The sequence below is a fragment of the Pteropus vampyrus genome, unplaced genomic scaffold, assembly GCF_000151845.1.
Source record: "Pteropus vampyrus isolate Shadow unplaced genomic scaffold, Pvam_2.0 Scaffold15, whole genome shotgun sequence".
NCBI classification, from domain to species: domain Eukaryota; kingdom Metazoa; phylum Chordata; class Mammalia; order Chiroptera; family Pteropodidae; genus Pteropus; species Pteropus vampyrus.
In genome coordinates, this window is record NW_011888796.1 from 15,610,261 (window position 1) to 15,626,492 (window position 16,232).

Here is a 16,232-nt window from a genome sequence, read left to right on the forward strand (position 1 = left end):
TACTTTTAGGTATTTTGATTCATTTAATCCCCACAACAACTGTAGAAGTTTTAATCATTTAGCAAGGGAGGGACCGACTGCAGGTGAGGAGATCTGCCTGATGTCACCCAACTAATAAGCAGCAAGGCTGAGATTTCAGTGCAGGCAGTCTATAGCCACCTGTTAGCTACTATGCAACAATGCCTTTCTGAAATGAAGGCTTCCTTCTTCATTAAACAGCTTTCAGAAATAGGGAGATGCTCTGAGCAGCCTTGAGGCCTTCCAAAGCCTTGTAAAATCTACTCCCTGTGAGTGTGTGTACACATGTGCATCCAATAAAGCACACAGGCCAGTCTTCTAAAGCTCTTCCACTTTGTCCTAAAGGTCAGAAAGTGGCCAGGCCATCACCTTACTTACAGAAAGGAGCAAAAGCCCCATTTGGGCTGAGAGGCCAAGATTCCAGGCCTTGCCCTAGAGGACTGGCCCACCCCAGGGCCAAGACCCTCAGCCTTCCCTCTTCCAGGAGGGAGGCTTCTACCCTAGAGCAGTGGAGTGGGGCTCCCTGGGGAGGTGGGGCCTGGTGGAGGGAGATGGCAGAGCTTCAAGAGATAAGCAGATGGATGAAAAGGCCAGCATCAAAGGGAAAGCCCAAAGAACTCACATCCCCAAGGCGGCCGGCTGTCCCATCACGTGGTGCTGGATGCTCCGGCTGTTCACATCTGCGTCAGCGCCATGGGTGGGAAGTTCAAACCCCACAGCCAGGGCCCAGATTTCAGTGAGGAAACAGTCTTGGGGAGGTGGGGGCCTAGCTGGTGGCTCACAGGTCCCAGTCATCACCACTCTGAGAGTGCAGCTTCCAAAGCAGGCCAAGCTGGGTTTCTCCTTCCAACTGTACCGTTTCTTCACTGTGTGTTCACAGGGAGTGCTTTCTGAGCTTCTGTTTGCTCCTGTGTAAAGTGAGGAGGGCTCGCTCAATGACCCTAGGACCCATTCCAGGTCTAATATGTCCCCCATACTTTAGTGAGCACCTAGTATGTGCCAAGCACTATGTTAGTTACTAGGGATACAGCAGGGAGCGAGACCCTAAGGGCCCTGCTGGGAGGGGACAATAAGCGAATAAACAAACTAGAAAGCAGGATAATCTCAGGTAGCGACAAACTCTGTGCGATATACCAGGGTGCTGTGACAAGAGAGGCTGAGGCGTGAGAGGGCTTCTACCTTAGCAGAGGAGTCAGGAAGGCCCCTCTGAGCAGATGACATTTGAGCAAAGCTCTGATGGCCAAAAGGAATCAGGTAGGGCTGCAGCATTCCAGGCAGAGGAGGAGCAAGTTCAAAGGCCCTGAGGTGGGAATGAGCTTGCTCCTTGTGAGGACAGAAAGAATGGCTCCATGCCTCAGACAGAGGGAGTAAGGGGTACTGGGAGGTGTGGGCACTGGGCTGCGGACCTGGGCCACCGATAGAAGCTCCTGGTCCAAACAGGGACACAGACTCATGAACCAATCACGTAGTTACCTCTATTGCTTTGGTTTCCAATGTGGACCCAATTTCCCTCCGAAGAAGGAGCAGCCCCTGCTGGCAGTGAGAGGCACGCAGCCATCAGACCCTGGAAAACATTTCTGAACGGGGGCATTAGCAGGGCAGCAAAGTGAGTCCGGGCAGAGGAAAAGTACTGTCAGGAAGTACTTCATCTAAAGAATGTTCTTTCTCTACCACTGAGGAGAAAAGGCAGGGCAGCAAGACCATCTGTCAGTTTATCCTCATGCTGGAAAATGCAAGGCAGGGAAACCTGAGTCCTGGGTTTTCCTATGGCCTGTCCAGGCTTTGAGCCCTGCTGAGCCAAGAATGTTCTTTCCTCTCTCTCCAGGGAAGGCTAATTGGGTGTCAGTCATTCACACCCCAGTGTAAAAGAGTCGACAGCTGGTACTTCCCAACATCTGACAGAAGTCAAGGGTTTAAATGAGGGACTCAAAGAGGAGCTGTGATTGTAGAAGGCAGGCCCTGTGTGAGGAGGGGCTTGTGTCCTTGGACCCTCACACAGACTCACTGAGAAAGGAGTTAGTCTCTCCTGGTCACGAAGGGGACGTTAGTGACTGCCCCAAATCCACAAGCAGCAGAAGCCACAGAAGCAGGACTTGAACTTTCTTACTCCAACACAAGGGTCTTCCCTACATGCCCCTCTGCTTCTGGACAGCACAGTTTCACTAAAGACTTGTCACTGAGACAAGGGAGAAAGAAAGAGAAGGGGTAGGGAGAGGGCAGAATTCTCTAAGCTGCTGAAGGGCAGAGGTTACCCAGTCAGGGCTTGGAACTTTCTGGAGCTTTCTCTCTAGGTTTCTCGCTACCATCACATTGCCACCGCAGCCCTGCCATCAGATGGGAAACTCAAGCGGTAACCTTGGATAACCCGGGTTCAAGTCCCTGCTCTATCATTTACCAGCGATTAACTTTATAAAAGACACTAACCCTCTGTGCACCTTGATTTTCTCACTCATAAAATAGAAATGGTGACTCCTGGGCCTCCCAGAACCACGAGGGGGTCCTGAGGGAGCACATGTGCAAGGTACTTTGTAAATGATAAAAAATGATTTTAAAAAACAAGGTTATTACTATTATTTTCTCTCTGGTATGTTTGGACTGACAAAACAGAAAGCAATCCCAGTCACCAGCAGCGCAGCCAAGAGGGGCTGGATTTCAAATGGAGCCTAACTACAAACTCAGGGAACCCAAAGGGAAAAAAAACAAACACAGCTGCCCCACCTCCAGCCCACAGTGCAGTCAGGCGCTATAGTTGTGGCCTCTCCGTAAATGTCAGCCCCAGGCCCTGCCGGCCCTTGCCCAGGCTAAATCCTCTGAGGCCTTGAGTCCCTAGCGATCACTCCCCTCCCTCTAGCAGAGAAGATGCTAGATCCTCACAGCAGATGAGGATTGACTCAGTCTGGGCTCCGCAAAATGCCCAGCTCACTTCCCCAAAGTCTCCCAGGACGTGCGCCCATACACATGTGCGCTCACACACACATACACTTACACACCAACACAGGTATGGGGAATTCAAACTCACTTCCTTTCAGTGACCTGACAGAATGATCTAGTAAAACCTTAAACCAATATAATCTGTTTAGTAATTCTAAGCTGTCATCACGCTCTCCCTACACCCAGTTGGCTGATAATCCTGCTCCTCAGTGTCTCTCTTGGCAGCAATCACAGAATGACATTCTTGGGCAAGACCTTGTACCTCTTAGAAGGCTCTTGTTAAGTTGGCTGTTTGCTACCCATGAGAAAGAATTATACATCGGTTTATCAGATGAGCAGAGAACTGGGTCCTGAGAGAGCAGGGCAGGGGACTGGTAAACTTTGATGGCAGGTTGGCTTAAAGACACACGTGGAGGAGACACTGCACAGAGGAAGCCAGGCCAGGTGGGGTGCCCTGGTATGTGTGGAGTGGGACACAAGGGACCCACCAGAGGGCTGGAGGAGAAAAAAAACTCTGGACCAGGAGATGGAGGTCTCTGCCATGTGCTTCCTGTATGACTTTGGGCAGGTTGCTTGGCCTCTCTAAGACTCATTTTCCTCCTCTCACAGGGAGTTGAGAGGAAATTACTAGATCGTGTCTGGGCATGGCCTTAGTAAACCATGAGAGCATGTTAGTAAACCAACATGCAGGGAGATTCATGGACCGTGCCTGCCAACAACCCTGCCACAGGCACCTCTGGTGGCCGGTGGCAACGAGACTCTGGGCAGAGGGTGGACAAGATGGGACTGCAGGCTAACTTCTTCATACTCCCTCACACCCCAGGAAGAGTCACCCTATCCAACGTATCTGAGCGGAAGGACAACATGCGCCTCGGCCTGAGCCTGGCCACCAACCCCAAGGACAACAGCTTCTTGGTAAGAGCCATCCACCCTACTCTCTCTTCAAACCCCAGCCCTGCGGCCCCATGGACCCTCCACTTGGGAGCAGGAGAAGCATGTGGTGATGCAACATGTCCTCACACACACACTTTATCCACCAGACTGCCTGTCCACATGCTCCAGAGAGTAGCTCTTCCAGCAGCTTCCTGCCTGTGCCATGCTGCCTGCTGTTTTGGAAGGGGACGGGGGACAGCCCAAGCAGAAAAAAGGATCGAGCCCTCTTGTGCACATACCGTGAGAGTGGGGAACAGTTTCCCCACCTCACTAGTGATTGGATTATTGGATTATTCCTAAAAGGAACAGGAATAAATAAAGATGACCAACTGTCCGATGAGGACCTAGCTATTCCTTTGGGATGCCAAATGTCCAAGGCAGAGGCTGAATCTCTGCTTGAGGTTTGATCAAAGAAACAGGAAGCACCATGCACCCTAAGAAGACTTTGAAGGGAAGCCATAAATGAATAAACACAGATTTACTACAACCGAGGGAAGGGGCCGCAGAGTAACGGGCCATCTGGAATGCACAGGACTAGATGAAAGGCTTCCTGGAGGAGGTTTCTGTTTTGTTTTAAAGAAGAGACAGGCCTTTAGCTATAAAGAGGAGGGGGTACTTGTGATGAAGTGGTAGAGACATCCGTTTATCTTAACAACAATTATTTTGAGCACTCACAATATATCGAGCCCAATGCCGGACACTGGGGATTCCGCAGGCAACAGGGCTCCCACCCCCTGCAGCTTACATTCTGGTTTTGGGGAGAGACCATAAGCAAATGAATCATATAAACATGATGTTGGAACAGAAAGGCAGCAGCAGACTGTGCTTGGAAGTCTCCGCACCCTGCCCCGGCGAGCACACGGAGGCTTTGCACGCAGTAGGCACATGCAGGTGGCATGACAGAGAGGCACTGCCTGCTCCTTGCCACCACGTCCCAGTGAACCACCACGACTTTGAGTGAAGCTAGGTGGTCAAAACAGGATCTTAGAAACAGCTTCGAGAGGAGATTTCAGAAATTACTTCAAAAGCCCAATAAAATGCACCACTTCTTCAGATGAGAGGGCTTGTGTCACCCTTTGTTCGTGTCCATCAGTCCATTTCTGTTGACAGATGAGACATCTGGGGTGTGAAGCATCAGATACTAAGACAACCCGATGACTGGGATACTCAGGGACTTGAGGAGAGCATAGTGGCTCTGCCAGAGAAAGTCCTGAGGTGCTCAATGTGTGGTCAGCCCACAGCCCTTCATTATCCCCAAACAAGGGCAAGCAGGACCCCCGGCCCTCTCCACACACATGCCTGTCAGGAGCTTTGTTACTACTCTCTCTTCCTTCTGAGGCTCCTTGTCACATTCCTACTAACTTGATTTCACCTACTTCACAAGGTGGGATGAAGGGCCAAGAAGGATGGTGTGATGATATACCCTCTGGGGCCTCCGTGGTTAGGTTAAGTACCTGATATACAAATAGCAATTTTTGTTAACTCATTCACTCACTTATTCATCCATCCACACATCATTCCATCCCCCAACCAATGGTCCATCATTCCATTCATCCACTCATCCATCCATCCATCCATCCATCATTTCTCAGTCCACCCATCCACCCATCCACCAGTCCATCATCTATCCATCCATCTGTCCATCTATCATTCATCTATCCTCCCAGCCATTATCCATCGTCTATCATCTACCTTCTCAATCTTTATTTTTTCCCCTACTTCCAAAAATAATTTACGGAAGCTTCAACAAAAGACACCTATAAAACATAACCTTTAAACATACAAGTAAATAGAAAGATAATTAAACAAAGGTATTGGAAATGGAATAATTACTCCTCCAAACCAAGAGAAATTACAGCACGAAATTTAGTCCTGGTTTTCCCGCAGCAGGAAAAAAATGGAGGCATGGAGCCAGGCCTTCATTCTTAAGGACCTGACTCTGAGAGGAATTCATCATTCAATCTTTAAATGAGGGGTTGACATTAATGTTTTTGGTAGCAAATTTCAGAAAAATAGCAGAGACATTCTTTTCTCTTTCCCTAGTAAGAGCCATGGGCATGTTTTCAGGACACAGTCCTAGAATTTCCCCAATAAAGCTATGATGTGACCTGTTTAGACAGAGGGGCTATTGTAGGGACCTTGAAGAGTCCACTCCCGTAGATGAAAAGGCTTTCCAAGATCCTCTGTGGTGTGTGGGGCAGGCAGGTGGGTAAAGAAGAATCACACTGCCAGATGATAAGATAGAGAATGGGACCCTTGAAAATATAACAAAAGAGAACTTTAACATTAGTTTTTCTCTATTCTACCTGAAACCAAAGGAACCGGCATGCATTGCAGCAAGAGAGGGGTTAAATAGATTTAAATAAGATCCTCTAAATCCTGGGGGCACCAACAGTCAGATAGAGAATATCTGTCTTGGGCGATGGAGGTTTGGGGCTGGACCTAAGGTTATTGGGCCTGAGGGCCCCCAAAGACTGAGCTCTGCACTGTGCTTCACAGGCCTGCAGTCCCCTCTGGTCTCATGAGTGTGGGAGCTCCTACTACACCACAGGGATGTGTTCGAGAGTCAACTCCAACTTCAGATTCTCCAAGACCGTGGCCCCAGCTCTACAAAGTAAGTGGCTTCAAATCTTCAGTCCATGTGAGGCTCAGAGCAGTGATCATTATCCTGCGGCTACAAAGCAGCACTTGGACTCTAGCCCTACCCTGCCCTGGCTCTCTGGGTAACCTGGGATAACCCACTTGACCTCTCTGGACCACCGCATGGTCATACCCTTGGCCTACCCTGCCCCACAGAGCGATGGTGAAAGCCAATGAGCTAAGGTTAGAAAGACAATCCTGACAACCAGGGAACCCACCTTGAGTGAGGAAGAAGTTGCATGAGCTACCATGTGCAGCACGCAAGCTGTGCATTGCACAATGCTGAGGATATTATTCACTTAGACTATAATGTGAATGGTGCCCTTTGATGATATGCAATGTAGTTGTCCTGTAGGTGGAGGATCAAGGATAACAGAAATATTCCTGGTAATAATCTCATCAAACCAGTGTTCTTGGCCCTCAGGAAGCCCTGTCCAGCTTGCCCAGAGCTTCACGAAACACTGAACCTTCCACTTACTCCCCACACACTAAGAAAATGTGGGAAATAATGCTTAAACTTTGCCTCCCTCAAGCCCAGACTGCTTGGCTTTGAGCCTTACTATTTCCTCTGAGCTGAATACAATTGATCAGGCAGCTGCTGTCCATTTTATTGAGAGTGTGGGGATTAGCACCTCTGGCTAGCTGCAGCCTCCTTCCAAAGAATAGGGCCCAGTCAGGGATGCTGGAGAGAAGAGGAAACATCAGTCCAGCAGGGGCTAGAAAGGGGTCATCTTAGGGTGATGAGGAGGCATTGATTCTATTCTTATAAAATGGCAGAAGGAAAGGCAGTGCCAGGGCTTGAGACGGGGTCCAAAGACATGAGGTGTGCGCAAGTCAATGTCGCCCACCCCCTCAAGGCTGCTCTTTCCTCTGGCCACAATGTGACCATCTCAGCCTCCACAACTTCCTATGGTAGAGGCCTCCCCATCCAGCTGACCAGCAGCAGGGCCCTGATTGCTTATCAGATACAGATTTCAGGATACCCCCAATCCCAGGGGGGTTCTAACGGAGCAAGTCTGGGGCTGGCCCCATGGGGTATGTGTGCGTGTGTGTGTGTGTGAGTGGAGTGTTCAGTCATGTTTAAGAACCATAGACCTAAAGCAAGATTCTTCCCAAGGTATCTCTTTTTTTTAAATTATAGTTGACATTCAATATTATTCATTTCAGGTATACAGCATAGTGGTTAGACATTTACATAATTTACAAAGTGATTCCCCCATAAGTCTACTATCCCTCTGACACCATTCATTGTTATTACGACATTATTGACTATATTCCCTATGCCGTACTTTACATCCCTGCGACTATTTTGTAACTGCCAATTTGTACCTTTAATCCCTTTACATTTTTCACCTAGCACCTCCAGCCCCCAATTTGTTTATTCTCTGTATCTATGAGTTGGTTTCTGTTTTGTTTGTTTGTTTATTTTGTTCTTTAGATTCCACATATAAGTGAAGTCATATGGCATTTGTCTTTCTCTGTCTGACTTATTTTACTTAGTATAATTCCCAAGATATCTTAAAAAGAAAGATTGGAAACTGTAAAAAACATCAGCAGTAATAAATACATTCTAACAATAAAACTTGCTTAAAAATCAAAGAAACCTGATCCCTACCACTAGATTAGAAACCCCTCCTAATGAAGGAGTTTCTGTCTCTGTCACCTCGTGGCTGCCCCCATCACATGGCATTCCAGCACATGGCGGGTGTTCAGTCCACATGTGTTGAGCTAAACTAAACTGGAAAAGGACAAAGCTACCAGGCGCTGTCAGCCCAGAAGTGTTAGGCCATCACATGCTGTACACAGCATGCAGATGACACAAGAATGTCTCTCACCTTCTCCTAAAGCAAAGGTGACTCTTAACGCCCGAATGACTCAAATGATCCTCAAATGCTCCCCAAACACAAAGTTTGCGACAGGGACCTGGGCTCAAAGCCATCACCTTCCTCTCCGTGGGGAGCCCTGACTTCAACATACTGCACCATCATAATGCAGGAATTGCTGGCATGTTCACACACAAAAGGCTCCTGCTGTATATATTGTTGTAAAGTAAATTTTATAGCAGTGTATAAATTCTCCAATATAAGTAAGCTTATGTCTGATGTTCAATTTGATATAATATGATATAGTTTAGTGTATATAAAGTCATATTGTATCATATGATGTCTTATTTGAAAGTAACCCCAACCATTCACAAAGAGAAATAAAGTACTTAGGTTTTTTTAAAAAGTTTTTTACATTTATTATGGTATCGATGTTTCATAGGGTTGTTTGTTTTTATGATTTGTTTTAATTCGTTACTAATATCACAAAAATATAGAGAAAACTTTGTGCTCAGAACAGAAATACAGGCATGAGAGCTTGACCCAATGATGTCATTGCCACATTAACAAAGTGGTTTGCTTTAAAAAAAAAATTGTATCAGCTAAGATTTATTGAGCGCTTACTTTGCGCTCAGCCTTTTAGAAGCATCATCTCATTAATTCCTCATGGCAATCCTCTATTGTCATTATGCTTGTTTTACGGAACAGACAATTGATGCCAATACGTTAAGTGATTTGCCCAAGGCTAAAGCCAGGAGTCAAACAGACTCCACATTCCTAACCATTATACCATACCACCCTCCTAAAAAGTGAAACCCATTCATTCAGGCTGAAAGTGGTAAATGCCAGCCTGCAAAACAAATGATAATAAGGCACTACTTTGGGCAATGTTGGCTGCCTCAGAAACTTTGACCCATTGATGGTGGTCAGTCCCTGAGGAGCAGAGTCCTTGAGCAGCAGAGGCGGTCTGGTGTAATTCGAGCTCTGTTCAAATAGCCAGCACGGAGTGGTGGAGCAGAGCCAGGAATTCGTGGGCTCTTCATGCACATCGCCCAAATAAATTCCCCACCCAAGATGGCTCCCCAGCCCAGGGAATTATGCATGTGAAATTACACACATGTAACAGGGTCCTTCCTCTGTTGTCCTTCGGACAATCGTCCGGAGAATCAGAGACAAGCAGGCACTGGCTCCTTGGGTAGCTGTGACCGTGTCCCCGACTTACCAGGGTGCCAGACCTACATGGACATCGTCATTGTTCTGGATGGCTCCAACAGCATCTACCCCTGGGTGGAGGTTCAGCACTTCCTCATCAACATCCTGAAGAAGTTTTACATTGGCCCTGGGCAGATCCAGGTGAGCGTCTCTGGAATTCTTTCCTCCTCCAAACAGGGCCTGAACCCGTGGCAGATGCTTCCCTGGGATGTCGGGGGAGCATCTCTGCATGCACTAAGAAGGTGTAGGTGAAAGGACCAGCACCTTGGCCCTGTAGCCTAGGACACCCATCTCTTCTGGGCTCATCGAGGGAGAGTTTAGGGAAGGCCTCTTTGAGGATTAAACATTGGGATAGACGCCACCTATTAGGAAAGAGTTTAACCAGCTAGAGAGTGAGAAAGAAGGCAGAAAAGGTTGGGTAGCACTAGAACCCTGCTCTGTGAGACACGGGGACAACTGGACACACTGATGTTGGAGAAAAGACTGGGGAGGAGGCTATGGCTGCCAACACATATTTGAAACACTGCCTGGCTAAAGAGGGGATAGATTTATTGTTTTGGCAGGCCAAATGAGGACCAATGAGTAGAAGTTCCAAGGTGGCAGATTTCAAATCAATCTAAGAAATTATTTTGTAACAATTAGAGCTATTTAAAAGGCAGTGGGCTTTGTCATGAAATAATGAGTTCCCCACCACTAGAAGATCACCTTTTAGGATATCGTGGGTGAAAGTCCAGCGTTAGAAATGAACTTGTACCAAATAAACTCTGGGCCTATCCAACAGTAACATTTTATCATTCTAGTCTTACTGTAGGTCTTTAAGGTTTTTTGTTTATTTTGAGGCTATTAATATTGTCAATATTTTATCAGCCTTGGAATAAAAGAACTTCTTCTCTTCCAAGTTTTAAGGAACGCTAGTTCCAGACTTTGGTGAACAAAGCCATGGCCTTCCATCCGTGCTGTTCCTAATATTTAGACTTCAATTCTATGCTCCACTTTTGTCTTTTTAAGCAAGAAGCTTAATCTGTTGGACCTTTCTTTAAATTGCAGTCTTCTCTCTCGATAGGCACCTCCTACTTGTCTCACCAAGCCATCCATATATTCCCAGGACTTTGCAGAACCTGCTTCCCCTCCACTGAGTGACTCTCCCTTAGGAAATTCCCCAGCTCTCCTCGCTCAACAGTCACAGACAGGAGCTGACTCCAGGAAGCCTTACCACCAAAAGGATAACTTTCAGGGTGGTTGCCCTCTCCTCTAACTTGCAGGTTGGAGTCGTTCAGTATGGAGAAGACGTGGTACATGAATTTCACCTCAATGACTACAGGTCTGTAACAGACGTGGTGGAAGCTGCCAGCCACATTGAGCAGAGAGGAGGAACAGAGACACGGACGGCATTTGGCATTGAATTTGCTCGGTAAAAAAATGAAAATAAAAATGTATTAGTTTTGTTAAAATCTCAGATACCATTCTAGTTATATATTGCTGTGTAACAAACCTCCACAAAATTTAGTGCCTTGAGACAGTATTTTATTAATTCCTCAAAGTTCTGGAGATTGGCTGGACTCAGCGAGTCTGTCCTCTCTTGGGTTCTCTCATGTAGTTGAAGTCTAGTGTCAACTGGGACTGTTGTCATCTGAAGGTTTGACTGGACTGGACGTCCAAAATGGCACATAATTCTGACTGGCATTTTAAGCTGGCCATTGGCTTGGAACTCAGCTGGGGCTGGCAACCTGAGCACCCACACATGGCCCTGTGGCTTCGTTTTCTCATGATATGGCAGCTGGGCTCTGAGAGGGAGTGTCTTAAGAGCTGGCTTTCCAAGAGACCCATGACTTAGTTACAGACGTCTCAAAATATAACTTCTGCAAGAATGTGTTGATTGAGCAAGTCACTAAGGCCAGCCCAGATTCAAGGGGATGAGACTTTAATTCTGCCTGTTGATAGAGGAATGGCAAGGTTATATTACGGAAGCGCATTCGGGATGGGGGATATCATTACAGCCAACATTGGGAAGTACTCTCTGCCACACTGACCCTATAAAAAGTGTGCAGGTTCTATGAGGGCAGAATCCTGCTGTAGAGTGTCTTTCATCAATGGAGCATGAAGAACATAGTTAAATCTAACATCTGAGATTATAGAGTAATGAGGCTGGTTCCTTCAAAATCACACCAGCACTCACTTATAGTGACAATAAATGCTACCTCTGGCCATTGTCCTGTACACAGATGGCTACCTGCTTATTTCAGTGATGCTATCATCACTCAGAACACTACTCACCCCCACTGAAATCTGTGAGTGGCTTTAAAAGCATATTCTAAAGATCTTTTGAGCTGAGGCCTAAACTCTTAAGATGACTGTGTCCAAGGCATTTAGATTTTAAATGTGTAAATTTTATACCTACAAATATGAATTCTGCTATGTTCATTGAGACCACAGCCCCATTTCCTTATAATACTACCCCACATAGAATTAGTCAATGTGTTTAACAGAATCCCATAGTGTGAGAGCTATTTAGCAGTTATGTGTCAAAAAATTTTTTTCTAAATCGACAACTCTTTATGATTAAGTTGCTGCTCCACTAACATTATTTCTATTTGCTGATAAAACTTGCTCAAGATTTTCCACTCGATGAGTATCCCTCCATGCGAAAATAGCTCTTGCTCATCGTAACATGAAACAGGCCATTTTGCTGTTTTGTCATCATTGGGGTGAGCCCCTGAGACCCTATGTGAAATGGCTTGGGTAACAGAGGAAGCCTGTGCCCGTGGAGTTATCACTTCATCAGTGTGAAGCTAACCGCCTCATGCAGGGAGGGAGCCCACTCTTCCAGTCTAATTTCACAGCCCACCAACCCCAGGCATTTAGAAGTGTGTGACTTACCAGATAATTTGAACCATTCATGACTCCTGAGACTGGCGAGGTATGTAATCTGCACCTCAAGGGATGTTTGAAATCTGATCTTCCCAGCCTGCCAAGTTTGAGTCCCAAATTACAGCCAGTGCCTTTGAAGGTAAAAGGTTTTCTCTCCTCACTCATTTATTCATAATGCATTTTTGCTGTGCAACTATCAAAGTATGAAGATCCAAGTCATGGACTTGAGGGGTTACGGAGATGGTAACCTGTGGCTCCTGGACCAGTAGAAGAGCTCTGATAAACCTCAGCCTAACTCAGAGAGCTTAAGAGAGGGAGGACTCCAAGGGAGGAGCCGGGGAGGACTGCTAAAACCAATGACATTTGACCTGTCCTAGGAAGACCCCCAGCATTCCAGCAGGGAGAGGTGGAGAGAAGACATTCCACAGAAGACATTCTGCCCTGATAAGGACATAGGAGGAGTGGAGGAAAGTTTGCATTCCAATCCATGCTCCAATCATAGAATGGGGTTCACGTTGAGGGGTGGTGAGGCATGCAGCTGCAAAGATGGCTTGGAGACAAATTGTGAGGGTGATGAATTGCAGCTAAAACAAGTGTGAATGGCCACTGAAGGTTCTTGAGGACGAGAGTGTAATCATCAGATGCACCTGTGAAGATGAATCTGGCAGCCATGTATGGCTGAGGGTTGGAGGGGGAGGATCAATGGTGTTATTCCACCCTGGGTCACACACTTTTTATTGAGCACCTACTTATGCGCCTCACACTGCTTAGGGACTAGGGATAGATCAGTAAACAAAACAGATAAATGTCCTGCCCTGTGGAGCTGACATTCCAGAGAGTGGGGCAGACAATAAATAAACAAATAAATAACATAATATGCTAGAAGGAGATAAAAGCTGTAGGGGAAATAGAACGTATTAAAGGCAGTTGAGCAAGTTGGAGAGGGCAGGTATTTAATTGGCATTAATGAGTCGTCAGGGAAGGCTTCCTGAGAGCTGAAATTTGAATGGAGACTTGGAGGAGGTGAGAAAGTTGGCCAAGAATGTACCTGGGGGGAGTGTTCTAGGAGAGCGGAGAGCTGGGATAAAAGTGCTAACATAAGAGCATGCCTTGTGGTTCCAGGATCAACCAGGAGCCCAATGTGGGTGGAAAAGAGGGAGCAGGAGGAGGGGCTCGGAGGGTTAATGAAGCCAGATCGCAGAGGCTAAGGCAGGCCAGTGTCAGGACCTGAGAGAAATGGAAGCCATTGCAGGTTTTGAACAAAAAGGAGACCAAACATGACCTACTTTTCCAGGCGATCATTCTGTTTTCAGGTTCAAAGACCCTATTAGGATTGTAAAGCTCTCACTGCTCTCCAGGAATTTATAATCTGATTTACAAAGAAACAAATCCAAGACGTTTGCACAATATAAAATCACAATTTTAAATCTAATGATTCACGCCAATATTTACCCTATTACAGATTGGTACAGATATTCATACTATTCCACTATATGAAAATACGATCCTAAAATTGTTCTTGCCTCCATACGTAATAAAAACTGTTTTTCCCCTGCCATATATTTTCACGTGAAGTTTTGTCCTAGGGTCTGGCCCTCTAACGAGGTCATAGAAGCATCTAGAATCGCCTTGGAGGGACTAGCAGAGTGCTCCCTCCACTGGGTTGGACTTAAGCCCGAAATCTGCTCTAGTCACATCAAGTGTGCCTCTGCCCTGCTTCGGTCCACAACTCATACTAAAGTTAGAGGGTTTTTTTTTTTTACGTCAGCATATCCAGAATACCGTAGAACTGCTAAGAGAATAGCAGATGGTCTGTTTCTCTTAACTGGTAGCTGGAACATGCTCTGAACTAATTTATTCCAAGTTTTGTGAATTCCTCAACATCTACATCACACACTTCAGCGCATCAGCTTTCCGTGTAACAAGAGATACCTCTGGTTACCAAAGCTTTGGAGCTTAGAGATCGGCTTCCACCTGGCCTTGTGCAACTTAAAACTGTGGGTCAGACCCATGGGGAATCACTGCGGAGTCTGAGAGTAACATTTATTTTTAGATCTTTATTGGAAAATTTACCTGCTGGGCCAGACTCTTGGGCCAAACCGTGTCTGTCCTTCCCAGAATCTCGTGGTCTAAAGGAGGACGGGCCACAGGGGCACCCAGAGCCAGCGACGGTTCAGGAGCCAGTTTTCCATGCTTCATAGTTGGGTTGCCAGCTGCAGGAGCCTTTCGGCAACATCCAGGGTCAGCATGCCAGCCCCCAGCCTCGCCCCATCTCCTGGCTCGATCGCCCAAGAGGCAGGCCAAGTGCCTATTCCTGGCACTGAAAACAAAATAAAAAGTGAGAAAGAGGAATATTTGTCATAGAATTTGATATTTAATTGTTCTCAAAATGGAGTCAAAGTTGTCCTTGTGGGAGAAATCAGAACTTCGTCAAGCTTCGTCACTCGGATTTTATGGATTAGTGTTCTTTGGGTGTTAAATTACTCTGACATGGCATCTTTTTAGTATTTAGAGAAGTAGTTCTCAACTCTGGTGTTCATTAGAACTTTTGAAAAATACTGATGTCCAGGCTCCACCCAGAGATTCTGATTTTGAGTCTGGGTGGGGCCTGGGCAGCACTTTTTTTAAAACTCCCCAGGTGATTCTAATATGCAGCCGGGTTTTTGAACATTGATTTAGGGCCTCTGAAGGTCTCCATCTGACCCTGAACTCCCTCCCCAGGCCCACCGCATCCCTTCTGCTTGCCCAAAATGGCATCATTGAGACCCTAAAAAGGCTTTTTAAAGTCAGTTTTTAAAGACAAGCAGATACAAGATTTATTTGAATAGTCTCGACTCAACCCAGCTAATTCTGTGGTTCAAGGTCCTAACACCTGTTGGGTTGCTGGAGATGGAGGGGCTGGCCCTGGTGTCTGTGGCTGCCCCCTCTAAGGGAACACTGGGGGCTGCCCCATCCCCACCTCCCTCTTGTGACCTCCCCTTGTGTTTGGGTTCCAGCTCAGAGGCTTTCCAGAAGGGTGGAAGGAAAGGGGCCAAGAAGGTGATGATTGTCATCACGGATGGGGAGTCCCACGACAGCCCGGACCTGGAGAAGGTGATCCAGCAAAGCGAGAGAGACAACGTGACCAGATACGCTGTGGCTGTGAGTCCTGTCACGCCTGTCCTGCTCTCTGCCCTTGCCCACAGGCTGCCAGCTACCTTGTAGAGGCCTTGCCATCAAACCCCTGGGGACCCCCAGAGGGCATTTTCTGGGCAGTGAACAAGCTATCCAGTCCCTCAGATGGGCTTCTCCTTGCTTCATCCTCCCCTAAAGAGCAAGTTGAGAATCTTCTGTCAGCACTGCCCAGGCCTATCTACAGTTGTGGGGTTTTTTCCCCTGCATTTCTAAGGAGATTCTAAAACCTCAGAAATCTAGAAACCCATCCAAGCCTCCCGACCCCCAGAACTGTATCTTAAAACAAAGCCTTATCTGGCCCCTACTGGACAGTCTGTTTCAAAATGCAAATGGGACCTCGAGGGCTACTCCTGGCTCTAACTCACCCAGAGGCCCAAGGTCAGGGGCTGCAGGTATGCAGAAAGGTCTGTGCTATGTCCTGGTTTGTCGCCCTGCCCTGTTCCCTGGCAGGTCCTGGGCTACTACAACCGCAGGGGGATCAATCCAGAAGCTTTTCTAAATGAGATCAAATACATCGCCAGTGACCCCGATGATAAGCACTTCTTCAACGTAACCGATGAGGCAGCCCTGAAGGACATTGTTGATGCCCTCGGGGACAGGATTTTCAGCTTGGAAGGTGAGCGATGCATACCC

General features: G+C 47.0%; 1 protein-coding gene across 1 annotated transcript in view; it reads left to right on the forward strand.

The window, feature by feature from the left end:
* The window catches only part of ITGA11 (integrin subunit alpha 11), a 122,142-nt gene that overhangs the window by 63,322 nt on the left and 42,588 nt on the right, over positions 1-16,232 (forward strand). Inside the window, exons 4-9 of the mRNA XM_023526817.1 lie at positions 3,773-3,864; positions 6,382-6,496; positions 9,571-9,698; positions 10,820-10,968; positions 15,422-15,566; positions 16,050-16,215. Of these exons, the coding sequence (XP_023382585.1) occupies positions 3,773-3,864; positions 6,382-6,496; positions 9,571-9,698; positions 10,820-10,968; positions 15,422-15,566; positions 16,050-16,215 (795 nt within the window). The remainder of the gene's footprint in view (positions 1-3,772; positions 3,865-6,381; positions 6,497-9,570; positions 9,699-10,819; positions 10,969-15,421; positions 15,567-16,049; positions 16,216-16,232) is intronic.